We start from the raw sequence: 27,599 nt of genomic DNA, 5'->3' as shown, positions 1-27,599 counted from the left end.
GGCCGGGTGGCAGGAGAGCGTCGTTATTTATCATTGCTCCTAATAATATTTATATGTATTTATGTATGTCCCCCTAGGTGATGGAGGGGTGTATGTAATATTTATTTTAACTTATGCAGGAGTGCGAGATGTGCTCCTTGCTGCAAATGCAGATCTCTGGGTATTTATTGGGCTCTGGGGAATTGGTGGAGGCCGGCGCCCAGAACTGAACGAGGCTGGGAAGAGGGATGGAGGAAACCCGGGTCCGAGAAGGCGCCCGGGCTGGGAGTCAAGGACGGTGGTGGGTCGTAGTAGGTTTAGCAGGTGACATACTCAGCCCTCCAGCATCTCAACTCGCGGGTCTACTGTGTGAGGCTTCGGCGGACCGTTGAGAATAAGGTCCTTGGCCTTCGATCTCCTCGAAGTTGCCCCCAAGGGGTGGCTGCGGGGTCGATGGGCTGTCAGGGGGTGGCTATGGGGTCGCCCGGTATGTTCTGTGAACACAAATAAACTTGATTTACCGTCAGCAGTCATGTGAGTGTCTCTTTGCAAGCCATGGTCCCCCATTCCTCATGGCCTTCAAGCGCCTGGGCCGGAGGAGCCGCGGCCAAGTCACCAGCGGGCGCTCCTCCCCGGGCCCCTGAGCCCCTTTTTCCCGAGTCACGGAACCCAGCAACCGGTAATCGGATGCTGTCGTACGTTGCCCAATCTGCGGTTTTCCCAGTTAATTCTCGCGGGGCAAATCCGAGGTGAGTCAATCTCCCTTGCCCCGCGGTGCCAGACCCACTGAGGTCACGTCCCGTGGGGCGGGGCGTGGAGCGGCCTGGGCAGGGCTCCGGACCCCGGAGGGGCGGCGAATTGGGGGTCGCCCCATCCGACCCCGGGCTGGCTCGGCAGCCCGGGTGAGCCGGGGCCCGGGCGGGCTGCGGACCGGAGCGCGGCCTGCTGGGAAAGGGGCGGGCCGAGGGGGCGGGGTCGCGTCTGCCGCAGCGACAGGGTGCGGCCTGGTTGGGGGCAAAGGCGCCAGCGCGGGCCCAGCTCCCAGGCAGGCTGTGCGCGAGCGGCCCCTGCTCGGCGGCTCACAGGTCCCCTGCGCGTCCCCGCCCTGCCCCGGACCACGGCCAGGCCGCTGCCCGCGTCCGGGAAGGTAGGTGGGGGGTGGGGTGGGGAGATGGAGTCGAGCTGTGGAGGAGCAGGGACGGTGGCGCAAGGGTCTGGGGGTCTCCAAGGGCCGGGAGAGCTTTATCAGATAAGGGAGAAACCGTCGTCACTGAAGGTGGGGTGCGGCAAGGGGCTGGGAGTCGCTGGGTGACTGCGAAATTTCACAGGGTAAAGCTTTAGCGGATCCGTGGGCGCGGAAGGGACGGGGCCGCATTGTCTGCAGGCGGGGCGGGACTGACAGGAAAGCGAAAGGGTTCACTCCTGTGGACTCCACAGTGCCCCTTGCTATCAGCAAAGGCTTTCTCTCCCCCTCCTCCAGCTCCAGCCTGAGCCATGTTTTTCACCTGTGGCCCAAACGAGGCCATGGTGGTCTCCGGTAAGTATTGTTCTCTGCTCAGCCAGTGACCCCCAAGTCCCCGCAGAGGTCCCTTCCCCCTCTCCCCACCAGCTCCCCAGCGCCAGACCTTCTGCCCATCCCACCCCCATGGTTGCAAGCCACCCACTTGTGGTGATTCCCTGCCTCTATCCTTCCAAGGCCTACACTGCCCGCTGCTCCTGCCAGCGCGCAGATTTCTTCGTGGGGATTGCTTCCCCCTCCCTTCCCCGGTCGTCTTCCACATTCCAGCTCCACCGTGGCCACCGGCCACCGCAGCTCATTGTCTCCTCACCTTGCAGGTTTCTGCCGGAGCCCCCCAGTCATGGTGGCTGGAGGACGAGTCTTTGTCCTGCCCTGCATCCAGCAAATCCAGAGGTAGGTTGAACAAGAGAACTAGGGAAAGGGAACCCCCGTTTTCTCTCTTTTCTCCTTTTCACACTGTCCACCCCTTCTTTTTCCCCTAGGATCTCTCTCAACACACTGACCCTCAATGTCAAGAGTGAAAAGGTTTACACTCGCCATGGGGTCCCCATCTCAGTCACTGGCATTGCCCAGGTGAGGCTTTCAGAGCCTTTCCTCCAAAGTCCACTCCCCCATCACCTTCTCTGTCCCCAGACATTAAGAATCTTCTGACCATGGCCTTCCCTACCTCTTGCTATGGAGAAATTTCTCTGCTAGTCTCAGCTTCTCCAGGGATCCCCAAGGCACTTGACTCTCCCAGCTTCCTCCCTGTCTTCATGAGACCTTCACCACACCCTCCCTAACCCTATTCTGGCTACAGGTGAAGATTCAGGGCCAGAATAAGGAAATGTTGGCAGCTGCCTGCCAGATGTTCCTGGGCAAGACGGAGGCTGAGATTGCCCACATCGCACTGGAGACGCTGGAGGGCCACCAGAGGGCTATTATGGCCCACATGACTGTGGAGGTGGGCCTGAGGGCAGGGAAAGATCTGGAAGGGGTGCCAGAGTGAGAGGGGCCTAAGGACCGAGCTAGTCTGTAGGAGACAGTGGTCAGAGGATCTGAGAGCTTACGTTCCTTCTTCCCTCCATCGTGTTATCCTAGGAAATCTATAAGGACAGGCAGAAATTCTCAGAGCAAGTTTTCAAAGTGGCCTCCTCAGACCTGGTCAACATGGGCATCAGCGTGGTCAGCTACACCCTGAAGGACATTCACGACGATCAGGTAAACCTAGGCAGTTGCTTCTCCCTGCTTTCCTGCTCCCATCTGTTAAACCTTCCCGAGGACTGTGATATCTGCAACTCTCCCACAGGACTATTTGCACTCCTTGGGGAAGGCTCGAACAGCTCAAGTCCAAAAAGATGCTCGGATTGGGGAAGCGGAGGCCAAGAGAGACGCTGGGATCCGGGTGAGAGATCTGGGGGTTGCTTGGTCTCCATGGGCTTATTGTGCACCTGGTGGAAGAGGGGATGGCGTGGGGGCTGGTGGAGCAGGGTTGGCAGAGGATATAAATGAGGCCGGGCCTGGGGTGAGGACAGAGGAGCTTGGTGGAGATCAGGCTCTCTCCCTGGGGCCTTCCTCTCCCTACTCTGACTCCCTGCCTGATCTCTGCATGCACAGGAAGCCAAAGCCAAGCAAGAAAAGGTGTCTGCTCAGTACCTGAGTGAGATCGAGATGGCCAAGGCGCAGAGGGACTACGAGCTCAAGAAGGCTGCATATGACATTGAGGTCAACACCCGCCGAGCACAGGCTGACCTGGCCTATCAGCTTCAGGTCAGAGACCCTATGCTGGCCCGGTGGCCAGGCTGGACTTCACTCCCTCCCCGTTCTTCTCAGGCCACCACTCTCTCTTATATTCTAACTCTGATCCCCTTATTCTGGCCCTCCATTTCTGACCCAGCTCCTCCTTATGAGGAAGATTTAAAAGACCTAAACGGGGCTTCCCTGGTGGCGCAGTGGTTGAGAGTCTGCCTGCCGATGCAGGGGACACGGGTTCGTGCCCCGGTCTGGGAAGATCCCACATGCCGCGGAGCGACTGGGCCCGTGAGCCATGGCCGCTGAGCCTGTGCGTCCGGAGCCTGTGCTCCACAACGGGAGAGGCCACAACAGTAAGAGGCCCGCGTACCGCAAAAAAAAAAAAGACCTAAACGTTTCAGCTGAAAAGCAAAGAAAAGGCCTAGAAAGGATACCCTCTATAGGGCTGATCACGGCCTTGAGGCAGGTTGTGCCCTGTGCCAGGGCACCTGGATGAGGGGGTGATCCAGAGCTAAGATCCAACCATGCTCCACATCGGGCCTGGGTGAATGGGTCTGCATCCACCCAGAGGAAGGGGTGCCTTTTTCTAATTTGCACAGGGGTACTCCATGGGCCCACAGCAGCCCTGGTGATCACAGAAGTGTGTGAGGAAGGAAAACGTGGGCTTTGAATCCCACAAAATGAGACATGGGGGCCCTTGAAAATGCAGGGAGGTGTAGTCGATCCTCATCATTTGTGGATCCCATAACTGAGAATTTGCCTCATCACTAAAATTTATTGGTTACCTCAGAACCAGTATTTTTTGTACTGATGACTATTTGCAAACATGCGCAGAGTGGAGAACAATTTGAGTTGCCTGATATGTGCTTCCCAGTTGAAGTTGAACAAGAAGATGTTCTGCCTTCTTGTTTCGGCTCCTACTGTAAACAGTGTCATTTTCATAGTATATTCACTGCCACATTTTTTACACTTTTGTGCTTTTTTTTGGTGATTTCAGTTTAAAATGTCCCCAAATGTAGTGCTGAAGTGCCGTCTAGTGTTCCTAAGTGCAAGAAGGCTGTGATGTGCCTGATGGAGAAGACATGTGTGTTAGATAAGCTTCTTTTAGGCATGAGTTACAGTGCTGCTGGCCATGAGTTCATTGTTAACGAATCAACAGATATGTTATATATGGTGTCTTTAAGCAGAAACACATAAAACAAGGATATATAGGACTTCCCTGGCGGTCCAGTGGTTAAGACTCCGTGCTTCCACTGCAGGTGGCGTGGGTTCGATCCCTGATCGGGGAACTGAGATCCCACATGCTGCACATCTTGGCCAAAAAAAAAAAAAAGATATATATTGATCTGTTTATCTGTTGTGACCAGAGGCTCACAGGAACCTATACCTGTATTTCCCTTAGGAACAAAATAAGTGTTTTGTTAATTCAGTGTTCATGGCTACTTTATGAAACAGAACTACCATAAATAACGAGAATCAACTGTACTCTGAGACCTTTCCCCAAAGGGTAGCAATATTATGAAATTCATTTTTGCCAAGAGTTGGTACAGGGTGAAATTATGAAATGCAACACATCTTTAGTTATGACGTTAAATCCCTGGATGGCTTGACAGGTACCTGAGTGTGGCATAGTACTTTGCTACTCAAAGTGTGGTCTGCCTCCCAGCAACAGCAGTATCCCTGGGGAACTTGTTAGAAATACAAAATCTGAGGCTCCAGCCCAACTGACCAAGTCAGAATCTGTATTTTAACAAAATTCCTAGGCGATTCATGTATTGATAGACACTGGAGTTTGAGAAGCATTAACATAGTGGAAAACACCAGCTTGGGCGGGACTTAACCCACCCAAGGATAAGGTCCTTAATCTTCTTCTCAACATGGCTTGTCTGCACATCAAAGGGTTGGGCTGGTTTGGGTTCTGTTCAGCTTTTATCAGTTCCTCATTTTGTGCCAGCCAGGCTTTGTGCTAGGCGCTGGGGAAATAGGGGTTTACTCAACAGGTATCTGTTAAATGCCTGTTATGTGCCAGGCATTGTTCTGGAGGTGAGCGTATAAGTATGAACGAGACGGAATAAGATTCCTGCCCTCGTGGAGCTTTGCGTTATAATACCCGAAACCACTAATAAGCAAGTAACCTTCACTGGCTCAAATTACATGAAGTGCTATGAAGGAAATACATAGGTGGTCCTTTACTGGGGGGATACTCTGTTAGGTCGGGGGTGATCAGAGGAAGCTTCGGTGAGGAAGTGATACATGAGATAAATCCTGAAGATGAGAAAGAGTCAACGATGTAAAGAGTTGTGGGCCAAGAACATTCTAGTCCAGTGCTGTTCAAACAGAACTTTCTGAAATGATGGAAATGCTCTGTATCTGTGCTGTGATGTTGAGCACTTGTAATGTGGCTTTTGTGACTGAGGAACTGAATTTTTAAATTTTTTATTTTGATTTAAATAGCTATATGTGGCAAGTGACTAGGCAGGGGACTGGCACATGCAAAGACCCTGATGTAACAAAGAGCTCGGCGTGTCCCAGGAACAGAAAGGAGGTTTCTGATCCAGTATGGCTGGTGTGCTGTGAGTAGGGAGAGGCAGGCGGGACCAGGTTTACTAGGGTTCGAGTGGCCGTGATGGAGACTTAGAAGATTCAAAGCACAATGGGAAGCTATTGGAGAACTTTAAGCAGAGAGGTGCTCTGGTCTAATTTACATTTTCACAAGGATCAGTACAGCTGTTATGTGAAGAATTGATTGATTGTCAAAAGAGAAGAGAAGGGGGCTTCCCTGGTGGCGCAGTGGTTAAGAATCTGCCTGCCAACACAGGGCACACGCGTTGGAGCTCTGGTCCGGGAAGATCCCATATGTCGTGGAGCAACTAAGCCCGTGCATCACAACTACTGAGCCTGCGCTCTAGAGCCTGCGAACCACAACTACTAAAGCCCGCGCGCCTAGGGCCCATGCTCCGCAACAAGAGAAGCCACCGCAATGAGAAGCCCGCGCACCGCAACAAAGAATAACCCCCGCTCGCTGCAACTAGAACAGCAACAAAGACCCAATGCAGCCAAAAATAAATAAATTAAATAAAAAATTTTTTAAAAAAAAAAAAGAAGTGGGGAGATGAGTTAGAAGGTTTTTCAAAGATGATGGATTGCATAAATGCAGCTAATTGCACTCCCTCTTAAAACCTTACTAAATCCACATAAGGTGATTAAAGAAAAAAAAAAGTTGGAGAGAACAGGAACAGAAGCAACAGCAACCATAGCATCATTTTGGACGCTGGAAAGCTGTGGTAATTGACCAAGGAGGTCTGAGACAGCTGAGCCCAAAGCCGAAGGGGAGAAAACAATGAAATGATCTGAGGCTCAGGAGCTGGCAGCACCAGGGGCCTCTGGAGCTGTGACGAAGACTGTTGAAATAAGGAGAAACAGGTGAAAAGTGACTTCTCAGAGTGCTCTGGCTCCCTGCCTCTGGGTAATGCTCCCTTCTCTGCCCCAGTAGACTTCTGGGGGTTTATTATCTGATGAGAGTAAACCAGAGGGCATGACCTGGGGCCAGCCAGACACAGGTGAGGGCCTAAGTACTTAACCAGTAACAGGCCTGAAGAGGCTGTCTGCCTTTTTTAATTTTATTTATTTTTTTTTTTTTTTGCGGTACGCGGGCCTCTCACTGCTGTGGCCTCTCCCGTTGTGGAGCACAGGCTCCGGACGCGCAGGCTCAGCAGCCATGGCTCACGGGCCCAGCCGCTCGCGGCATGTGGGATCTTCCCGGACCGGGGCACGAACCCGTGTCCCCTGCATCGGCAGGCGGACTCTCCACCACTGCGCCACCAGGGGAGCCTCTGTCTGCCTATTGAATACTGAATAGTGACCACTTCCCCTAACCACTCACCCCATATGGCTCTCAGAACCCCCATCTTCCAAAGAAGAAATCAGAAGACTGCTCTGGGGAACATGACCAATCCAACATGAAAGACTTGAAGATCCTGAATCTGAGGTTCCTCAGCAGATGAACTGCCTAGGTCAGCCTAGATTGAAGCTCAAAGCCAATGAGCCTCACCCCCATACCCAGAGTTTCCCTTCAGTGTTTCAGACCTTCCTCCCTGTGAGCAGACAAGCAAGGAATCCCTGACATATGAGGGATCCTGCAACATGGAAGACAGGCCAAAATCACAAGCAGAGCAAAGCAATTTGAAGGATACATACTATGCAGGGAGAAGAAAGCTTAAAAAAAAAAAATATCCTCAGTGATAAGAGAGTAGTTCACATCTAGGAAATCAGGACATAGAAAACAAAAAAGAGCTTTTAGAAATTAATAAAATGGAAGAACTGAAAAAAAAATCACAGTGGAAGAGAAATTCTAATAAATTTCCCAGAAAATAGGACAAGACAGATGGAAAAATTGGGAAAGAAAATTAGAGGCCAGCCCAGGAGACCCAACAGAACAAAGAAAACAGAAGGAAATCATCAGTGAAAAGATTCGGACATGTTTATGTGACTTTCTGGATTGAAATGGTCCGCCAAGTGCCCAAAACAGTGAATGAAAAACATCTACCTCGAAGAACATGACTGTGAAATTTCAGAACACTGAGAATAACGAAAAGAACTAAAAGCTTCCAGAGAGAATGAACAGATCTCAAGCAAAGGGTCAGGCATCAGAATGACTTCAGATTTCTCAAGAAGCTAGAATACCCTGGAACAATGCCTTAAAAATGCTGGTGGAAGATTAATAACAACCTAGTAACCTGTACTCAACCTAATCGTCATTCAAATAGAAGAGCGGAGTGAAAATCTCAGAGAAGCAAGATCTGAAAAAACTTATTGCCCACATACTCTTTCCTTTTTTTAAAAAAATTTTTGCGGTATGCGGGCCTCTCACTGTTGTGGCCTCTCCCGTTGCGGAGCACAGGCTCCGGACGCGCAGGCTCGGCGGCCATGGCTCACAGGCCCAGCCGCTCCGCAGCATGTGGGATCTTCCCAGACCGGGGCACGAACCCGTGTCCCCTGCATCGGCAGGCGGACTCTCAACCACTGCACCACCAGGGAAGCCCTCTTTCCTTTTTTTAAAAAAAATTAATTTTTGGCTGCATTGGGTCTTCGTTGCTGCACGTGGGCTTTCTCTAGTTGCCGTGAGCGGGGACCACTCTTCGTTGCGGTGCGCGGGCTTCTCATTGCGGTGGCTTCTCTTGTTGCGGGAGCACGGGCTCTAGGTGCGTGGGCTTCAGTAGTTGCAGCTCGCAGGCTCTAGAGCGCAGGCTCAGTAGTTGTGGCGCACAGGCTTAGTTGCTCTGCAGCATGTGGGATCTTCCTAGACCAGGGATCGAACCCGTGTCCCCTGCATTGGCAGGCGGATTCTTAACCACTGCGCCACCAAGGAAGTCCCCCACATACTCTTTCTGAGGGAGCTGCCGGAGGTTGAGTCTGAAGAAGAGAGAGAAGGAGGAGTGGGTAGGCTCCAACACAGGAACACCGTGATGCTGCATATGGGGGCCAAGAGCAACTAGTCCAGTTTGGAACAGGTTTGAACTTTTAGGGTCAAAGACAGTACAGGGTGCCACATCCAGAAGCACCCTTCCTCTGGAGTGAACAGATGGGTGTTCACTGTAAAGGCAGGGGCACCATCTCTTGTGTTGATGAGCCCCACAGGGGAGATGGTGCACATCTGAGCCAGAGCAATGAGGCAAGAAGTGTGTTCCTCCCCCGAACTCCTCACCGACATCTTGGCAAGAGCCTTCTGATCCCTCTACTCTGCAAGGGATAAGAAAATGAAATCTGCCTAAGAGGAACTCTGTGTATACATGTTCTTGTAGTTGCTTACAGTATCCCGGGAAGGATACACGACAAGCTGCTCACGGTGGTGGTTTCAGGGAAAGTGAACCAACCAGGTGGCTTGAGAAATAGGTGGGAGGAAACCTATCACTGTTTACTTTTTTTTTTTAATTTGGACCACATACAAAAGAGAAAAATGACACACACACGGCCCCCAAAAAGAAAGTTGGTGAGAGAGAGAAAAAAAAAAAGTTGGTGAGAGAACTTTTCAGTAGTTGACAGTGGCGTGCACTAAGGTAACCGCCACACAGATGGAGAGAAGTGCATGGATTTGAGCGTGACTGGAGGTGGAGGATGGCTACCATGCACTCAGTGCCCACCAGGTGTTCATACTCTAGAGGGAGACTTGGTGGAGAAACAAGGTGATAGGAGTTCAGTGGAGGGATACTTCACCTGGCCTGAGGGAGAATTGCTGGGTTCCAGCCCTATCCAGCCCTGAAGCTGAGACTACGTGGGGAACAGCCCTAACTGTTGGTATTGGCTCTGATAGGGAAGATCAGGCCACCCCCCATCGCTCCTCAGGCCATGCCTTGGATCTGTACGGGAAACGGACTCCCTTGGGCAGGCTGAGCCCACTGGGACCGCCTTCATGTGCCTGCTCTATTTTTTTTTTAATTTTTTTGAACTGACACAGTATCAAGTCTTTTTTTTAAAGTTATTTATTTATTTTTGGCTGCGTTGGGTCTTCGTTGCTGCACGCAGGCTTTCTCTAGTTGCGGCGAGGGGGGGCTACTCTTCATTGCGGTGCGCGGGTTTCTCATTGCGGTGGCTTCTCTTGTTGCGGAGCACGGGCTCTAGGTGCATGGGCTACAGTAGTTGTGGCCAAGGCACGTACGATCTTCCCAGGTCAGGGCTCAAACCCGTGTCCCCTGCATTGGCAGGCGGTTTCTTAACCACTGCGCCACCAGGGAAGTCCCCCTGCTCTATTTTTACATCCCGCCCGGGAGCCCCGGCCCTAGCTTCCCTGCCTGCTTCCTGGCCGCTTGCTCTTCAGCTCTGACTCTGAGCATCCCTCCTTCCCAGGTGGCCAAGACGAAGCAGCAGATCGAGGAACAGCGGGTCCAGGTGCAGGTGGTGGAGCGGGCCCAGCAGGTGGCAGTGCAGGAGCAGGAGATCGCCCGCCGGGAGAAGGAGCTGGAGGCCCGCGTGCGGAAGCCGGCGGAAGCCGAGCGCTACAAGCTGGAGCGCCTAGCAGCGGCAGAGAAGTAAACACCCCTTCCTGGCCCCTTGCGGCTCCTTCAACCACCTGGGCGCCCCCAGACGAATTGCTGAGGCCTTCTTTACCTGTACTCCTCCTGTGGAGTCTTTCTCCCAGAGCAAGGGCTCTTCCTCAGCTCCTCCCTCCACTCCCTTCTCTGCCCAGGTCCCAGCTGATCATGCAGGCAGAGGCAGAAGCTGAGTCCGTGCGGGTGAGTTAGCAGATGGCTCTTGCCGGCTTGTGGAGGGAGTGGGATTGTGCTGGGATTTCTTGTCCTTGACTACCACCATCAGTACCCCAGGCGTCCTGTACCCTCCTCAGATGCGTGGGGAAGCCGAGGCCTTTGCCATAGGGGCCCGAGCCCGGGCCGAGGCTGAGCAGATGGCCAAGAAGGCAGAGGCGTTCCAGCTGTACCAGGAGGCTGCTCAGTTGGACATGCTGCTGGAGAAGCTGCCCCAGGTCTGGGGGTCGTGTGGACAAAAGCAGAGGAGGGACAGGATGAGGGAATGAGGGGTGAGGGAAATGAGGGTCTGGGGGAGAACCAGGCTAGGGGCCATAAATTCGGGGTGAGAATTACAAGCCAGTGACCAGAGTGAGGAAGGGTGATCCTCACAAAAGTGAAGGACAAGGATCTTAAAACCCAGAGTAAGGAGTCTTAGGATGGGTGTGGTCAGACCACAAGTGCTGAGTGGGCATCTTACCTACCAGGTGGCAGAGGAGATCAGTGGTCCCTTGACCTCGGCCAATAAGATCACACTGGTGTCCAGTGGAAGTGGGGCCATGGGGGCGGCCAAAGTGACCGGGGAAGTGCTGGACATCCTGAGCCGCCTGCCGGAGAGCGTGGAGAGACTCACAGGCGTCAGCATCTCCCAGGTGAGGGTTTCTAGGGCGGGGGCTGTGGAGCCGAATCGCCAGGTTCTTACGGCATGTGATGCAGCGGGCCTAGCATGGGGCCAGCACCCAGGAGGCCTGGGGGGCCACTGACATTTATTAATTGCTTTCTGTGTGCCAGACACAGGGCTAAGCTTCTACACAAATGGTTTAAAAATATTTTTAGATCAAACTTCCTTTGGGGTATGTGGGGTTTTACAAAGTAAAGAAACTGAACTTCCAGTTTAGCCCATGTCATACAGCTGGTGAAGCTGGGCTTCAAACCCAGGCCAGCTATCTCTGGAGCCTGTGCTCTTGGTCACCCCACGGGTAGAAGGAACTAGCTGCAGCCTGTTGAAAATTAATTCCAGGGCATATCACTGCTTTTCTTGGTGCCTGTTTATTCACCTGTAGATTATGGTAGAGATCAGAGAGTAGGACCTAGAGCCAGACTGTTTTGGTGTGAATCGTGGCCCCAGTGCATGGTAACTGTGACCTTGGACAAGTTAATCTTCTCTGCACCTGTTTCTTCACCTTAAAACTGGGTTAATAAAAGTAACTACCCTGTTGAATTGTTAAGGGGATTAAATGAGTAGATATTTGCAGTGTTTAGAACAGTGCCTAGCATGTAGTAAGTACTATATAAGTGTGTTAAAGGACTTCCCTGGCAGTCTGGTGGTTAATACTCCACGTTCCCAATGCAGGGGGTGTGGGTTCTATCCCTGGTCGGGAACTAAGATCCCGCATTCTGCACAGCCAAAACAACAAAAACAAAACAAAGAGTGTGTTAAATAAAAAATGCATATATAAATAAAAGCACCAGACTGAATCAGTGACCTTCGAGCTGGGTTCCTTGGAGTCTCCTTGAGGTCTGCAGTGGATAATTGGGAGCTAAGGAGGGCCTGTGCAAGCAGGGATCTGGCTCCCTTCACCCCTTTGCAGTAAGTAATTCATTATTATACAAGAATCCAAATGACTGCTTGGCAAAGGGGGTGAGGTAGGGTACCAGAAAAAACTAGAGTACTCATGGAAGTATGCATCCTCCCTGCAGCCTGTTCACCCAGATGGGATCCTGGGAGAGCAGGGCACCTGGTTCCCATAGTCATCACTGTTGTCTTTTGCCAGGTGAACCACAAGCCTCTGAGAACAGCCTGAGCCCTCGACCTTCGCGATGCCCAGCCTCATAACTCAAGTTGCCTGAATGGTCCCAATACTGCATGCACTTCAGCTGGCTCCCCAAGCACATCCTTTGACAGCGGAGTTCCACCGCTTGTCTCTCCCCGCCAAAAAGCCCGTCCCTTGCCTTGGAAGGGAAGGGTTGCTCCCTTTTCCAGCCCCATACTGCAGACTGCCAGTTCCATGCCAGCCTTCTGATGATCCCACCCCCAACTTATTTAACTTAATCTACTCTCTGAGCCTGTTGTCCAGAATTCTTCCTTGACCAAGCCTTCAGGGGTGGTCTGCAGGTTCTCAACTTTGTCAAATAAATTGCTATTAATAAGTACTGATACTTATGAACAGTTAATATAGCAGAACTAATTCAAAATGAATGCTAGAATGTAGCTTTTGCCTTTGCCTTCAATAGGCTTTTTACAATGGAAGAGGCAGTAGTTACCTGTATGTTAAGTTATAGAATTAATCCCCCTCCCAACCCTGAAGTTGGTTATAGTCAGCAAAGCGTGCTGAAGTGGAAGCAATATCAATAACTGCATTCGTCCCTAGAATTACTGAAAACACGGCCAAGGGAAATTGTTACATTTGTTCAATTTCCAGGGCAGCTTTGAGACTATTGTGCTCCTTGAAGCATGAGGTATTGGATGGAACGGTTTAGAATGGGACCATGGTGTGACGTCCCTCACTAGTGATTTTTTGCCTTAGGCTGAGAAAATCCACAGGATTACAGAAATCAGCGTTACCTGTAACAGAAAGGAACCCTGGATGCACTGTGCATTTGAGATCCTTCTGGAGCACTGTTAGACTGCTGGGGTCCAACCCATTCTGGTTCAGTACCTCTGGGCAGGATCGTTCAAGGGGATGCTGATCTTGCAACCACTTGACGTTCATCTCAGTTCCCTTTTCTGTCCCTAGATCCTGCATCTGGGCCTATACCTACCCCAGTTACTAAGACAGGTACAGGTGCTGGGTACCAGGGATTAAGGTGTAAGGATATTCTTCTCATTAGTTTATGGGAAGTAGAATGTATCATATAACTGAACTTGAGCCCCATGCCTCCACGAGCAATCTTTCCCTGAATGAGCACACATCTCACAACTTTTTGTTTCAATTCCCGTTTATTTTTGGCTCTTGGGGCAATGTCATCTTTTCAATATGAAAAAAAGCAGCAAGTTCAACACAATAGAAATCTGAAGTGTAGAATAGGACAAAACCAAGGGTGGGGGGGAGGCAGTAGCAAAAGTAAGAGATGAGGTGTTGCCAAAGGATGGAGAGTGTCCTGCCCCCTCTCTGGGGAATGACGTTTAGGTGGTAGCACATAGCTTTCCATATAGGTACAGAAGGGGTGATAGTCATTTTTTTCCATAAGAAAAGATAGGGCTGGGGAGTGGCTTTCTGGAGGCTTAGAGACTAGTCTCCCTTGCTCCTCTTGACCCCCTTTTCTGACCAGGGGAAAGGAAGGAATCCAACATTACGAGGGAGGTAAAGTGGAAGAGGGGAGGATCCCCCCCTTGACAGGGTGGTGGCCAGAACCTTGCAAAGGAAATAGCTCAGGACAGAGCTTGGAGGGAGATTGAAAATGGAGATAATACTGTTAACACCTCCCCAGAAGCTGAGGAGCAGAGAGCTACCTGGAAACTAGGACTTCAATAGCCTGGATGCCCCTCTCCAAAACCCCACCCCTTCCCAGTAGGGACTTCTACCTGCTGCTTCGTTTCCTTTCCCCTGGGCTACCACATGGGCCTAGGATGGCGGTCACCTATCCGGATTATCAGCACATGGTTCTGAATGGGATTTGATGAGACTCAGCTTCTTGAGAGTTTATCTTGAAAACAGAGAGGGAAATGTTAACTGGACAGATGGGAGGAGTGGGCACCAGAAGGAAATACAGGGTTACCCAGAATGGCAGAAATCTAGGTTCCCCACAGTGGAAAGAGAGAGGAGACATTCAACAAACAACAGATATTTATTGAGCGCCTATTATGTGCCAGGCACTGTTCTAGAACCCCCCCCCCAAAAAAGAAAAAAAAAGATAGGCAGAAAACGCAAATTCTGAGGGAGAGGAAAGGGGCGGCTGAGGAAGAAGGCAGAGGGGACTGAGAAGCCTGAGGTGGTGGGCACTCGGCCTTAGGCTTCCTCTTCGGCCTCCTCACCGAAATCCTCCTCCTCTTCTGCGGTGGCATCCTGGTACTGCTGGTACTCGGAGACGAGGTCGTTCATGTTGCTCTCAGCCTCGGTGAACTCCATCTCGTCCATGCCCTCACCTGTGTACCAGTGGAGGAAGGCCTTCCGGCGGAACATGGCAGTGAACTGCTCTGAGATGCGCTTGAACAGCTCCTGGATGGCTGTGCTGTTTCCAATGAAGGTGACCGCCATCTTGAGGCCACGGGGTGGGATGTCGCAGACGGCCGTCTTGACATTGTTGGGGATCCATTCCACGAAGTAGCTGCTGTTCTTGTTCTGCACGTTGAGCATCTGCTCATCGACCTCCTTCATGGACATCCGCCCACGGAAGACAGCAGCCACGGTGAGGTACCGGCCATGGCGGGGGTCACAGGCAGCCATCATGTTCTTGGCATCGAAGACCTGCTGGGTGAGCTCTGGCACAGTGAGGGCCCGATACTGCTGGCTTCCACGGCTGGTTAGAGGAGCAAAGCCAGGCATGAAAAAGTGGAGACGTGGGAAGGGCACCATGTTGACTGCCAGCTTGCGGAGGTCAGCATTGAGCTGGCCAGGGAAGCGGAGGCAGGTGGTGACACCACTCATGGTGGCCGAGACGAGGTGGTTCAGGTCCCCGTAGGTTGGCGTGGTCAGCTTGAGGGTGCGGAAGCAGATGTCGTAAAGGGCCTCGTTGTCAATGCAGTAGGTCTCATCAGTGTTCTCCACCAGCTGATGGACGGACAGGGTGGCGTTGTAGGGCTCCACCACGGTGTCGGACACTTTGGGTGAGGGCACCACACTGAAGGTGTTCATGATGCGGTCAGGATACTCTTCACGGATCTTGCTGATGAGCAAGGTGCCCATTCCAGAGCCCGTGCCCCCGCCCAGCGAGTGGGTCAGCTGGAAGCCCTGCAGGCAGTCACAGCTCTCGGCCTCCTTCCGAACCACATCCAGGACCGAGTCGACCAGCTCGGCCCCCTCTGTATAGTGGCCCTTGGCCCAGTTGTTGCCTGCCCCAGACTGACCTGCAATGGGGTCGGAAGGCAAGCTTGGTTAGTAAAGTGTGGAAGATACATGGCCACATTTCTGCTTTTCAACTTTTGGAGTAATGCCAGTGGATGTATCTTCTCTCCCTCCCCTGTGGTACACCTGTCGCTCCCCCCCAGTTTACTATTTAAAGCAGTCACTACCTCTATCCTCCGTTAGCTTTCAAAACACAGCCCTGTATAAGTTCTTCAGTACAATCATTTCCTAACTCTTGCTGCGCCCAAATAACTTGAACAAGTATCTACTATTGTCTGTGTAACTCACCAAAAACAAAGTTGTCTGGTCTGAAGATCTGACCAAAAGGCCCTGAGCGAACAGAGTCCATGGTCCCGGGTTCTAGATCCACCAAGATAGCACGAGGAACATATTTGCCACCTACAGGGAATAAAGTAGCGTTGTAAAAACTGACCGACATATAGGTAAATATTTTGGGGCGGGGAGGCAGCCGGGGACCCAAACTTGTGATTCCAGGCACTGCCACCAGGTGGCAGCAGAGCCACTTTTGAGCCCCGATGGGGGAAATGAAGAAACGGCTCCAAAGGGAGAGAATGGATTCATTCAAGGGGGATAAAGGGTTTCCCAGGGAGGCAGAGACCCCAGAGAAGTGGGAGTGATGGGACCCGTGATTCACGGCCTCCTGCCCTCACCTGTGGCTTCATTGTAGTACACGGAGATGCGGTCCAGCTGCAGGTCGCTATCCCCATGATAGGTGCCGGTGGGGTCGATGCCATGTTCATCACTGATCACCTCCCAGAACTGCCGGGGGAGAGCAACGGGTCCTCAACAGCTCAGGTTCCAGCCAATTATACGCCCTCTACCGCCATTTTAATTCCAGATACGCCTGTGGCGGGCCCTCCCCTAGGGCCTGGCATTCCTTCTGCCTGCCACACCCTTCCCCTAAACACCTGCACACGCGGGAAAACTGCAGCTTTCACTGCTTGGGATGTGAGATGCTGTGGAAGGTCCCGGCGATCGCAGGCACCGAGGTGGGTAGATGGAGGCGGCCGACTTGCTCGGAGAAGCACACCTCCCCGCCCCCCCGTCGCAGGGCACAAAGAGCTGGGGGCCGGAGAAAGGAGCCACTGCCGCAGGCGCCCACCCCGCCCGGCACGTGACCGCGGCGCAGGCGCGCGCCTAGGCGCCGACAAAGGGAGGTGCCGCGCGTGGGCGGGGCCGGAGCGCAAATTCCGCGCGGTAAGGGCGGGACTTGGCTCGGGCTCGCGCGCCCCCAGCGGGCCGGCCCGGCCGCATTGTCCCAGCGCGCCAGGGCGCCCGGGTCCCGCCCTTCTGCTCTAACGTAGCAGCCGCGCTTCCTCCCCGCCCCTCCCCCGCTACACTGTAACCGCGCGCAAAGGAAAAAAAAAAAAGCCTCCCCCTTGGCCTCGGAATTTTATTTCTTCTCTAGCTTTTAATTTTAACCCCCTTGCTTTAAATGAGGTTTTTCTTCCTTTGTCCTACTCTTTGGGCCTGAGGAGCCCTTTAAAAAAAAGCACTCCCCCTTTCCCCTAGCTCTTTCTCCATATCTGTTCACGCCCTAAAAGGGTCTCGGTTAAGGGCAAATGAAAGAAACTGAAATTAGTCCAGCACATATTAGCCTTCCATGCACGAAAAACTGGGGGACCGCCCCTTGGGGATCGCGGGTGCCCGGAGACACCTATCTTTTGTAAAGGATATCGCGTACTGCAGCCCACCCTGGCGCATCGCGTCCCCCACATTTGGATCTGACCTCTCTGCAGCTGCCCGCCAGCCTCGCCCCTTCCCCCTCCGGCTCAGCCCGCCGAAGCCCCGCCAAAGGGGATGCACATGGGGAAAACCTCATCTCGCTTTGTCTCGGGCCGTTTCCGCATCTCCCTCGCTCCCCGGACCGTTAGCAGATGCCCTTTAAGTAAAATTTTACAGAAACTCGGTTTTCCCGCCCCCTAAACCTGAAGAGTGCTTTTAACAGCTTCCCCAAAATACGCCTGCCAAGAAAAATTCCCCATTTTTCAAAAGCAAATCCCAGCTTTGCATAATACAAACGTGTATTATATATACATACAACTTTTAAGGGGTAAAGCCTGACTAAGAATGGAGGATGCGAATGTCCCACAGCCATTCGTCATAATTTACCTGGATTTTTTTCTTCTCAAAAATAAATATAGTCAAAAGAGGTTAAAAATCCTTACCTTGGCACCGATCTGATTGCCACACTGACCGGCCTGGATGTGCACGATTTCCCTCATTTTTAAAATTTATTGTAATCTTTTTGCTCGCCTCACAAGTGTGTACGGGGCAAGAAAATGATACGTAATTAGTTTTTCTCTGCTGCTGGTCGCAGGCTGGAAGGATGGGACGGGGCCCAGAGGTTGGAGCAGCGAGGTCCGAACTCGGCGGCAGGAAGGTTCTGAGAGGGAGAAAGGAGAGGGGAGGGCGCGGGAGGAAAGGCGGGCAGGGCGGGGCGCGCGTGCGCGGGGGCCGGGAGGCGGGAGAACGCGCCCCGCGAGGTGGTGGGGAGACAAAGCCTCACCGAGGCTGGCCCTGATTAGTCCGTGCTGGTCATGTATCAGACGTCCATTGGTCCCTGCTCGGCGGGACGAGCGCAGTCCTCCCTGGGAGTTGTAGTCCTCTATTGTTGTCCACGCTGCAAAATGAAAGAACAAATGGGTGGGTACTGGGTGTGGGGGTTTTGGTTTGGGAGTTTTTAATGAAAAATGACCTTGCGCAAGGGTTCCTTCCTCTATGCCTGACTTTTCTGGTATAAAAAGAGAGTAGTTTACGGATACAGAAATTGGGAACCCGGGGGTGCCAGGCGTTGGAAGGTGGAGTGGGGGCACGCCCTGAAAGCTCCCCGCTGCGGTAGCTCTTGGGAAGACAGGACTGCTTAGCTCAGCGAAAACTGGGGAGAAATGCGGCATCCTGATCTGCTGTCTAACAGCTGGTCCTTTGGTGACCCAAGGCATGAACTTCAGTAAACTGCTGCTCCCCCAGATACCTCAGGAAGAAGGAGGGGATTGCCCTCCTGCTATTTCCTTGGGAGTTTTCTAATGATAATGTTTAGAAACAAAATTGCAGCAAGGGCTTTTCAAGATAGAGAAGTAATTGTGTGAAGGGTATGTTCAAGAATAAGTTGAATGGTTTAGAGAAGTTGATATGCCAGAAGTGTCTGTCCATGTGGGGGGTCTGGGCCTTAGAGCAGCGTTTAACACACTGTATTGTCCAGCGGAGAACTATGGGGTGAGGTACCTGATAGAATTTCAGTGTCTTCCAGCCTGCCTCTCTAGACACTGATGAAGTCTGTTTTTTCAGTTCACTGATTTCACTGACTAGGTGGCTGACCATTGCAACCTTCCAGGAGCCTCAGGATTGAAATAAAAGGGGTAGGGAGGTGATGGGGGAAAAACTGGATGAGCTGAAGTCTGAGTGGCATGTTTCATCTCAGGGATTAATTCAACTTGAGAGATACTAAGTGTCCACCAATCCAGGAGCTAGGGATACAAAAATGATTAAGAAGTAGCTCACTGTTCTCCAGGATCTTGCAATTTCATGAGAAGTGTATAAACAATAATTGAGTGTGGTAAGCACTGTGATAAAGGACATGTTATATCAAGGTCATCATTGTTAATTCACATTGGATTCAACACACATTTCTCAGTCGTTTTATAAATAAAAGAACAAGTTGTGTAAGACCCGTCTACCCACTTAAAATAGAATGTTCATGTTTTACGGCATGATCACAATGAAAATAATTACGTATTTTGTGGTAGTGAAGAGAATTCAGGATTTACAATTAGGGAACTGGTTTCAATTTGTCTCTACCTTACATTAGTTGTAGGCAAGTTATCGGCAGAGCTCCGATTCTTTCTATAAAACCTATTTCTGCCTATTGTAGTCAGAATGAAGTGAGATAAGAATGCAAAAGGTCTTCCTAAATTATTCATGTCTTAGTATGACATTTAATGAAATAAATGATATTTATCATCCTTGAACCCTTCAAAGAACTCGGTCAGCCTTCAAGATGGTTAACGGAACAGTTCTGTTTGCCTAGGGATCTTTACTCTTGGAGAATGACCTCAAAATGTCCATCAGGAATGTACTGTCAGAGAGGAAATGACATGACTTCAAGACGAGCTAACTCATAAGAAAATGACTTCCATTGCAATGAGTCCTCGAGCGCCACGCCTACGGGATATTTTCCAAACTGCAGCCTTCAGCCACGACTGCAACCCGCAATCCATTTTCATTTCTCATGAGTCAGCGGACCCCATGTCTGGGAGGACCGGGGAAGGACGCTCTGGCCGCACTAGATGCTTGGGGCGACGACTATGGTAAGCCCCTCTATCCGTCGCTGGCGTCCAGACTCTGTGGTCGCAATTTGGAAATCTGCGCGGGAAGTGGGCGGTGCGGTGAAGCGGCAGTGGGTTGTCCTCTGGAGCTGCCCAATCGAGGTGCGCTATTCCGAGCGCCTTCGGCGGCCTCTGATTACAGCCTCAGCCAACTGATCTCAGCCTCCCCGGAGAAGCCGCCCCTTTGAGCTGTAAGGGGGCGGGGACGGGGCGGGGCTCTGGCTGTGCCTCCGAATTGGCGGCTTGCTCTGTCGGCGTGCCGCCGGGCTGTGAAAGACAGCGGCAGGAGCCAATCAGCGAATAGGCCCCCGCCCCGCTCAGGCACTCGCGCCACCCCGGTCGCGGCCGTTACTGGTGGCGCGCGCGGGGACTCAAAGTAGGTGAGTTCTGGGGGGCCTCGCCCAAGGCTCCCCGGGTGACATCTTTGTTTTCCCCGGTGGGTGGGAGGGGCGTGCCTTGGGTACGACTGGGCGGAGGATACTTGGAAATTTGCTGCTCGGATTATAATACTCATCCTTACCTGACGCTCCTCCCTGACCTTAGGTATGAAGACACAGGGAGCCGTTGGGCTAGGAGGGAACCCATGGGATGGAGGGAGATCAAAGGTGGTGGCCCATGGATTGGAGACGAGGGTCATGGGTACCAGCTGAGTTCGCCAGTCTTAAGAACGGAGTTAACACTATCTCCATGGAGGTGTCCTACTTTCCCAACCTGTCAACAGTTTCCGTTTAGAGTAGCATCTTTCATACTGTTTTGAGTTTTCATCTTATTTGTTCTTTAATCAGGAGGGCAGAGTTAATTTTACTTTTGGTTCAGGAATGTATCCCGAATACTTACAGCGGTACCAGGTGCGCAATAACTGTTGAATGAATATGATGGACCCTTGGGGAAAAGACACAGTTCTGCCTTGTCCAGTTCTCGGGGGGTGTGAGGCAGAAATGGAATGTAATAGTTACACTATGGTGAGAGCTATCAGGATAAGTACAAGTCCACCAACCACCGTGAAACACTTAGTAACATGGGAAACACCAGAAAGCAGAGAAGACTCCAGGCAAGGCTTTGCTGAGGTAGTGACATTTGAACTGAATTGTAAAGGATGGGTAGGATTTGGACCAGAAAACTATGAGCAAAGGGCTAAGGAGCTGGCTAAGGCCTGCAGATGAAAGGGAACAATGTGTTCAGAGACTGGGGAGAAGGTCCATGTGGCTGAATCATAGGCTTGGGTGAGGTGCGGGTGGGATATACATTTGAGGATATGAGGTTCTGATTGTGGAGGGTCTTGCTAAGGAGTTTAGATTTTATTTTATCCTATGGGCATGGAAATCCATCAAAGAATATTAAACAGAGGAGAGACATTATCTGGGTGGTCCTGGACAAATTCCTTAATCCATCTGTATTGCAGTTTCTTTATCTGAGAAATAGAAAGTAATAATAAGGAATTCCCTGGCGCTCCAGTGGTTAGGACTCCGTGCTTCCACTGCAGGGGCCAGGGGTTTGATCCCTGGTCGAGGAACTAAGATCCCACATGCCATGCTGCGTGTCCAAAAGGAAAACAACCAAAAAAAAAAGCAATAATAATAGTTTACAGGGTTCTTGTGATAATTAAATAAGTCAGTGAATATAAAGTATTTAGAGCAGTGCTTGACACCTACCAAGCCTCTCTTTTGGCTGTTATGATTTTTTGCAGTTTAGTCTGATCACACTGAGATGATCTGATAAAGTGTAAAAAGCATGGGCTTTGCAGCCAGAAGCACATTTATTCCTACCCTTTTCATTTACCTGCTATGTTATCCTGATTGAATATTTTTAGCCTTAGTGTCCTAAACGCCTGCCTCATGGCTACTATGCCTGATACATAGTTGGTGTTTGGCAAAAGTTATCCCAATAGTGGATAGTGAAATCAATTTAGTGGATTGCAAATCGGTGTTTAAAGAATTGAGAAGAGAAAAAAACAGAATGACAACTATCAGAGTGTTGTATAAAGGCTTAACATTGTTTCTCAAAACATTTGTCTATAAATAAGCATGTGGGTTTTTTTTTGTTTTTTGTTTTTTTTAAGATTTATTTATTTATTATTATTTATTTAATTTTGACTGTGTCGGGTCTTAGTTGCAGCATGCGGGATCTTCATTGAGGCATGCGGGATCTTTCATTGCGGTGCCGGAGCTTCTCTCTAGTCGTACTGTGCGGGTTTTCTCTTCTCTAGTTGTGGCGCGCAGGCTCCAGGGCACGTGGGCTCTGTAGTTTGTGGCACGCAGGCTCTCTAGTTGAGGCTCCCGAGCTTAGTAGTTGTGGCACACAGGTTTAGTTGCCCCGCGACATGTGGGATCTTAGTTCCCTGATCAGGGATCGAACCTGAGTCCCCTGCGTTGGGAGGCAGATTCTTTACCACTGGACCACCAGGGAAGTCCCAAGCATGTGTTTTTGTATATATTTCTGTACTGGGGACTCTATAATATTTATTTCTTATTCCGTATCATGGTCAAAGATATTTCTTAAATGCTTCAGAAGAATAACAACAGAATGACTGCAGAAGGGGAAGCATCAGCCTCCATAGCTATCCAGGTTTACAGCAGTTAGCAGTCTCCTCTCTGAGGCTGTGTGTGTGACCCACTGAAAGAGGTGATAATAATGTGTTTTTTCCTCAGATCATGGAAGACACCCAGGTTATTAACTGGGAAGTTGAACAAGAGGAGGAGGTTGAAGAGAGACCCAGTGAATCTTTGGGGTGTAGCTTGGAGCCCCTTGGGCGACTGCGTGTCTTCAGTAGTTCCTATGGACCAGAAAAAGGTCAGGGGTTATTGGGTGCTGAAGTACTGGTATTTCTTTTTCTTTTTTTTTTTTAGGCCTCTTATTTCTGTGGCGAGGTAATTGGAGGCTTGCAAGCTTAGATATGCATCTGGGAGATCTGAAAAAAGGTTTTACTGGGAATGGAGAAGAGGGGGCTGATTGATCTGATTGCTCCAGGCAAGTGCCCTGGACTCAATGGGGTGCTTTTACTTTGGTAGGAGAAGATGAAGGGATTCAGATAAAAATCCAGTGAGGTCTGAAATGGGTGGTGGTGATGTTTTGCACAACAATGTGAATGTACTTAACGTCACTGAACTGTCCACTGAAAAGTTGGCTGGATGGTAAATTTTATGTATATTTTACATAAATGGTAAATTTTATGTATATTTTACAATAGAAAATAATCCAGTGTGGATGGATGGGGTATTGATTATGAATAATGCATTGCATATATTCTTTATTAGCTAGATATCCTGGGGCCTTTTATTTTTCTAATGCATGGGGGGACCTTGAGTGAGTAGTGAGGTACTTAACAGGAACATTTTCCTAATAGAAGGTCAGGACGCTGGCCTTGGAACCCATATACCTCTCTAATTCTTAGATTTCCCACTATACCTTGGGAAGAATGTGGTAGGCCGAATGCCTGATTGCTCTGTGGCCCTGCCCTATTCATCTATCTCCAAACAACATGCGGTGATTGAAATCTTGGCCTGGGACAAGGCGCCTGTCCTCCGGGATTGTGGAAGCCTCAATGGTACTCAAATCCTGAGGCCTCCTAAGGTCCTGGGCCCTGGGGTGAGTCATCGTTTGAGGGACCGGGAGTTGATTCTCTTTGCTGACTTGCCCTGCCAGTACCATCGCTTGGATGTCCCCCTGCCCTTTGTCTCCCGGGGCCCTCTAACTATAGAGGAGACACCCAGGGTACAGGGAGGAACTCAACCCCACAGGCTTCTGTTGGCTGAGGACTCAGAGGAAGAAGTAGGTAAGTTTGTGTATTGGGAGGGCGGGTGAGGAGATGGGGATTGTGAGTGTAAAACTGTCAACTTACTCCTTTCTACAACTGACAGATTCTCTTTCTGAAAAGTGTGTGGTGAAAGGACCAAGGACCTCCTTTTTGGCAACAGTAGTTCCAGAGAGGTGAGTGCCAAAGGGCCAGACACCTGAGTCCTCTAAAGGAGGAGGAATCAGGGGCTGGAGGATCCATCTCTACGAGAACTTATTACCATGAAAGTCCGGGCTGGGGAACTACACATACTCATTCAATCAACTGAATTTTTATTGAGCACCTCTGATGTGCCAAGTAAAAAACTAACTGCTGGAGATAGAAAAGAAAATACTACCTCATGTCTGCCCTCAAGGAGCTCCTAGTTGAGTGGGGCATCCCTTCTGGGGAAATAGATTCTATAGACTCTCTCTTCTCTTCCCTTCACAGCGATGAAGAGGGACCTTCCTCTGCCCTGGATGTCCCTGGGCCACCTTTTGCCTTCAACTTGAACAGTGACACAGATGAGGAAGAAAGTCAGCAACCAGGAGCAGGGGAGGGCCCCTCAGCTGCCAGAAGAGTCACCGCTGCAGAGACAGAACAGCCTAAACCTGTCACAACTGGAATCCAGCTTGAAAAGGATCAGTGTTCAGTGAAGGAGAAGAACAATGACACGAAAGTTGAGAGGAGCGCGAGGAGTAGGGTGGTTCCAGTTGGAGTGACTCTGGAGAGGAGCCAGCCTGCTGGGGAGGACAGTGACACAGATGTGGACGATGAGAGCGGGCCTCTGAGAAGGCTCACTGGGGTCCATCTGGAAAGGGCCCAGCCTTGTGGCTTCATAGACAGTGATACTGATGTGGAAGAAGAGGGGATCCCTGCGACCCCAGCTGTAGTTCCTGTGAGGAAGAGGCACATCTTCCATGAAGTTGGTGCAGAGAGTCCTCGGGCACCTGGCGTGGCACATCAGCAGGAGAGCCCGGCTGGTAGTGATACAGATATAGAGGAGGGGGAGGCCCCCCTGACTGTCCCTCTGGACAAAAGCCGAGCCTCTGTCGTGATCGATAGCAATACAGATGACAAGGAAGAAGTCTCAGCAGCGCTCACGCTGGCACATCTAAGAGAGAGCCGGGCCGTTGCGTGGAACAGAGATCCAGATGCAGAAGACGATAGGGCCCAACCGGTGGCCCTTCTGGAGCAAAGCCAAGCCTCTGCTGGGAGAGACAGTGACACAGACGTAAAGGAAAAGGGGCTCCCAGTGGAGAAGACAGGAACTGTTCCCAGGGGTCACACGGGCAAGGCATATTCAGAAAAGAGTCATCCTCCTCTCAGGGACAGTGATACAGAGGTGGCGGAAGAGAAGAGCTCACCAGGGTTCCACCTGGAGAGAAGCCACGCCTCTGCCACAGTGCATATCAACACACAAGTGGTGGAGGAAGTCCCACCACGGCCAGCTGTTATACTTCTGGAGAAGCATCAAGTACCTGTAGCATGGACACATCAAACAGATGTGGAAGCTGAAGGAGGCCCAGCAAAGCTGCCTGTGGTGTATCCAGAAGAAGCCCAGCCTCCTCTAGCTGGGGACTGTGACCCAGATGCGGAGGAGAACACATCCTTAGCAGCCTCAGCAGTGGCAGATGTAAGAAAGAGCCAGCTTCAGGCAGAAGAAGATACTGGGACAGAGTGGGCTGTAGCCGTTCTTGAACAGGGCAGGGCTTTTATGGCTGGGGCCCAGGGTGGGTCACCCGCGGCCCAAGTGGAGCAGGACCTTCTCCCTGTCTCAAGGAATAACATAGCAGATCTGGTGGTGGACACAGGCACTCCAGGGGAACCCACCCAGCCACAGAGACAGGGGGCCCAGACCCCCACAGAAGGGGAGAGAGAACCACATGTGGATAGGACCATGGACTCTGGAGACAACCACGATGGTTAGTGCTGGCCTTTCTTCCTCCCTTAACCCCTGCAATAAAGAATGCTTCTAGGGTATCTTAGTTCATTTGAGCTGCTATAACAAAATACCATAGACTGGGTAGCTTATAAACAACAGAAGTTTATTTTTCACACTTCTAGAGCCTGGGAAGTCCAAGATACCAGCAGATTCAGTGTCTGGTGAGGCCCCGCTTCCTTCTTCATAGGCAGCCATCTTCTCACTATGTCCTCACGTGGCAGAAGGGCCCAAGGAAGCTCTCTGGAGTCTCTTTTATAAGGGGACTGATCCCATTCACACGGGCTCCACCCTCATGACCTAATCACCTCCCAGAAGCCCCACCTCCTAATACCCTCACATTGGAAATTAGGTTTCAATGTAAGAATTTTGGGGGAGACACAGAGATTCAGTCTATTGCATGGTGTTGGGGCTGAGGAGGGAATAGTAGAGTAAAAGGAAGGAGTTAAGGGTCAGCTGTGATTTTTTAATTATCCTATATTCCTCCCCCACCAGATTCTGAAGATCTGGACCTGCAAGCTACCCAGTGCTTTGTGGAGAGAGAGAATCAGAGCCTGGAAGGTGAGGACATCTGTATCATGTGGATACTGGTACAAACAGGAGCTTGGAGATCAGACTGGTAGTCCTTGAAGTGTGTGAAAGCTGGGACGGTCAGGGTGGGAAACTAAGAATGGGACCCTGGAGTTCTGTGGAGCAGTGCTCAGGCCATGCTTTCTTGTGCAACAGTCCCCAGCATGGAGGATGAACCCACCCAGGCCTTCCTGTTTACTCTGCCCCAAGAGCCTGGCCCTTCCCGTTGCAGCTTCCAGGCCACAGGTATAAGAAACTCTCCCCTCCTCTGTGTCCCGAACTTGGCATCCTTATTTCCCCCTCTACACGTTTCTTTTATATTCCTTGACGTTTTGCTGATGTTCCTCCATCTCCTCAGAAAAAAAATGCCATATTAAGTCAGACCCATAGAGCAACTAGTCTAGCATAAGTTTTTAAGAGGCTACTGAGAGAACTTTTATATGAAGGTTTGGGCTTACTTTTTGAGACAAATGTTAAATGTTATGACTGTCTTCCTTACTCCCAGCTTTCCTTTAATAACCCATTTAAATTTATTATGCATGAATTTGTCTTCATCTTTTCTCAAGCTATTATCTTTTCAACCTACACTCCTCCCTCTTCTCTCTCTCTCTCTCTCACTCTGCTTTCAGGTTCCTTGGATGAGCCATGGGAGGTCTTGGCTACACAGCCATTCTGTCCGAGAGAGTCTGAAGCCTCTGAGACCCAGCCCATTGCCACCCACATTGAAGCCCATGCATCTTGCCCCTCTCCACCTACGGCAGCACCACAAGAGCAACATCCAGAGAGTTCAGTTCATGCAGAGCCACTGGGGATTCAAGGCAGAGGGATGCAGACTGTGGAGGAAGACATGGGTACACCAAGAGAGACAGCAGAGAGGGTGACCCCTGAGAGAGGGCCATTGGAGAGGGAAACTGAGAAACTGCCCTCGGAAGGAGAGAGGGAAGATGTGATGGGAGAGGAAGAATCAACGAGGGGGATACAGGACAGAGAACAAAAACAGGTGTTAGCTAGAGATACTCAGAAACAAGAGTCTGACAAAAAAGTAAAAAGTGCAAGTACTGAAAGGGATATGGAGAGTTTGAAGGTAGAAATTGAGACACCCGAGGAAATACAAGAGAAAGAGAGAGAAAAGCAGACTCTTACAAGAGAAATACTTGACAGAGAAGCAGAGAAACCAGTAGCAGAGAGAGAGTGTGAGGCAGGTGGGTTACAAGGGAAGGTACCCAAAGTGATGCTGGACAGAGGCCCACAGACAGGGGAGACAGAGGCGGGGGGCCAGGACCAGAAAGGCCAGGCCTCAGGTTCGACACCAGAGCCTGGAGCGGGGGCGGGAGACCTTCAGGGACTTGCTTCAGACCCCATAACTTCTGGGAGCCAGTCAGGTGGAGGAAGGGGTGCCCCAGTGAGCCCCAGGAGGCAGCAGAGAGGTAAGTGAAGGTAGAGGGGAGCCTAAGGTGGTACACAGCCCTCATGATAATCAACCGCTAAGTGACTGA

At 51.0% G+C, this 27,599-nt stretch overlaps 3 protein-coding genes across 15 annotated transcripts in view; 2 read left to right on the top strand and 1 right to left on the bottom strand.

Annotated features, from left to right (window-relative positions):
- The first annotated feature begins 1 nt into the window (after position 1).
- On the top strand, positions 2–15,476 carry FLOT1 (flotillin 1). Of its 6 annotated transcripts, none has more exons than XM_067752408.1 (13): positions 710–728; positions 1,460–1,516; positions 1,816–1,891; positions 1,981–2,071; positions 2,298–2,441; positions 2,579–2,698; positions 2,787–2,882; positions 3,095–3,247; positions 10,073–10,254; positions 10,413–10,458; positions 10,569–10,706; positions 10,956–11,120; positions 12,243–15,476. In XM_067752408.1, the coding sequence occupies exons 2-13, from the start codon at positions 1,474–1,476 to the stop codon at positions 12,270–12,272; spliced, it is 1,284 nt and encodes a 427-aa protein (XP_067608509.1). In that variant the 5' UTR covers positions 710–728; positions 1,460–1,473; the 3' UTR covers positions 12,273–15,476. The 6 variants fall into 6 exon arrangements, with proteins under 6 accessions (XP_067608503.1, XP_067608505.1, XP_067608509.1 ...); XM_067752405.1 differs by lacking the exon at positions 710–728 and adding an exon at positions 954–1,126; XM_067752407.1 differs by lacking the exon at positions 710–728 and adding an exon at positions 954–1,126 and having other exon boundaries at positions 1,308–1,516.
- On the bottom strand, positions 14,238–17,912 carry TUBB (tubulin beta class I). The gene is made up of 4 exons (XM_067752419.1): positions 17,663–17,912; positions 16,145–16,253; positions 15,762–15,872; positions 14,238–15,475 (listed from the first exon to the last, which is right to left on the bottom strand). The coding sequence occupies exons 1-4, from the start codon at positions 17,717–17,719 to the stop codon at positions 14,418–14,420; spliced, it is 1,335 nt and encodes a 444-aa protein (XP_067608520.1). The 5' UTR covers positions 17,720–17,912; the 3' UTR covers positions 14,238–14,417.
- Positions 17,913–18,008: 96 nt separating this feature from the next.
- MDC1 (mediator of DNA damage checkpoint 1) overlaps positions 18,009–27,599 on the top strand; it is a 15,074-nt gene continuing 5,483 nt past the window's right edge. Inside the window, exons 1-9 of one of the 8 annotated variants that reach the window (XM_067752339.1) lie at positions 18,009–18,140; positions 19,563–19,801; positions 22,468–22,609; positions 23,211–23,591; positions 23,677–23,746; positions 24,042–25,516; positions 26,029–26,094; positions 26,260–26,349; positions 26,733–27,530. In XM_067752339.1, the coding sequence (XP_067608440.1) occupies positions 19,781–19,801; positions 22,468–22,609; positions 23,211–23,591; positions 23,677–23,746; positions 24,042–25,516; positions 26,029–26,094; positions 26,260–26,349; positions 26,733–27,530 (3,043 nt within the window). In that variant the 5' untranslated portion in view covers positions 18,009–18,140; positions 19,563–19,780. The other 7 variants (XM_067752345.1, XM_067752338.1, XM_067752343.1 and 4 more) reach the window with 7 other exon arrangements.

The sequence above is a fragment of the Pseudorca crassidens genome, chromosome 10 (assembly GCF_039906515.1).
Source record: "Pseudorca crassidens isolate mPseCra1 chromosome 10, mPseCra1.hap1, whole genome shotgun sequence".
In the NCBI taxonomy this organism is placed as follows: Eukaryota; Metazoa; Chordata; class Mammalia; order Artiodactyla; family Delphinidae; genus Pseudorca; species Pseudorca crassidens.
This window is presented reverse-complemented; position numbering and strand designations above follow the sequence as displayed.

Coding starts and splice junctions, on each gene's coding strand:
- FLOT1 (XM_067752402.1), top strand. CDS start 535: ATGGTCCCCCATTCCTCATGGCCTTCAAGCGCCTGGGCCGGAGGAGCC. Junction 3,248..10,072: donor ACCTGGCCTATCAGCTTCAG/GTCAGAGACCCT, acceptor CCTCCTTCCCAG/GTGGCCAAGACGAAGCAGCA. Junction 10,707..10,955: donor TGCTGGAGAAGCTGCCCCAG/GTCTGGGGGTCG, acceptor CTTACCTACCAG/GTGGCAGAGGAGATCAGTGG.
- TUBB (XM_067752419.1), bottom strand. CDS start 17,719: ATGAGGGAAATCGTGCACATCCAGGCCGGTCAGTGTGGCAATCAGATC. Junction 15,873..16,144: donor GTACTACAATGAAGCCACAG/GTGAGGGCAGGA, acceptor TATTCCCTGTAG/GTGGCAAATATGTTCCTCGT. Junction 15,476..15,761: donor ACCAGACAACTTTGTTTTTG/GTGAGTTACACA, acceptor ACCCCATTGCAG/GTCAGTCTGGGGCAGGCAAC.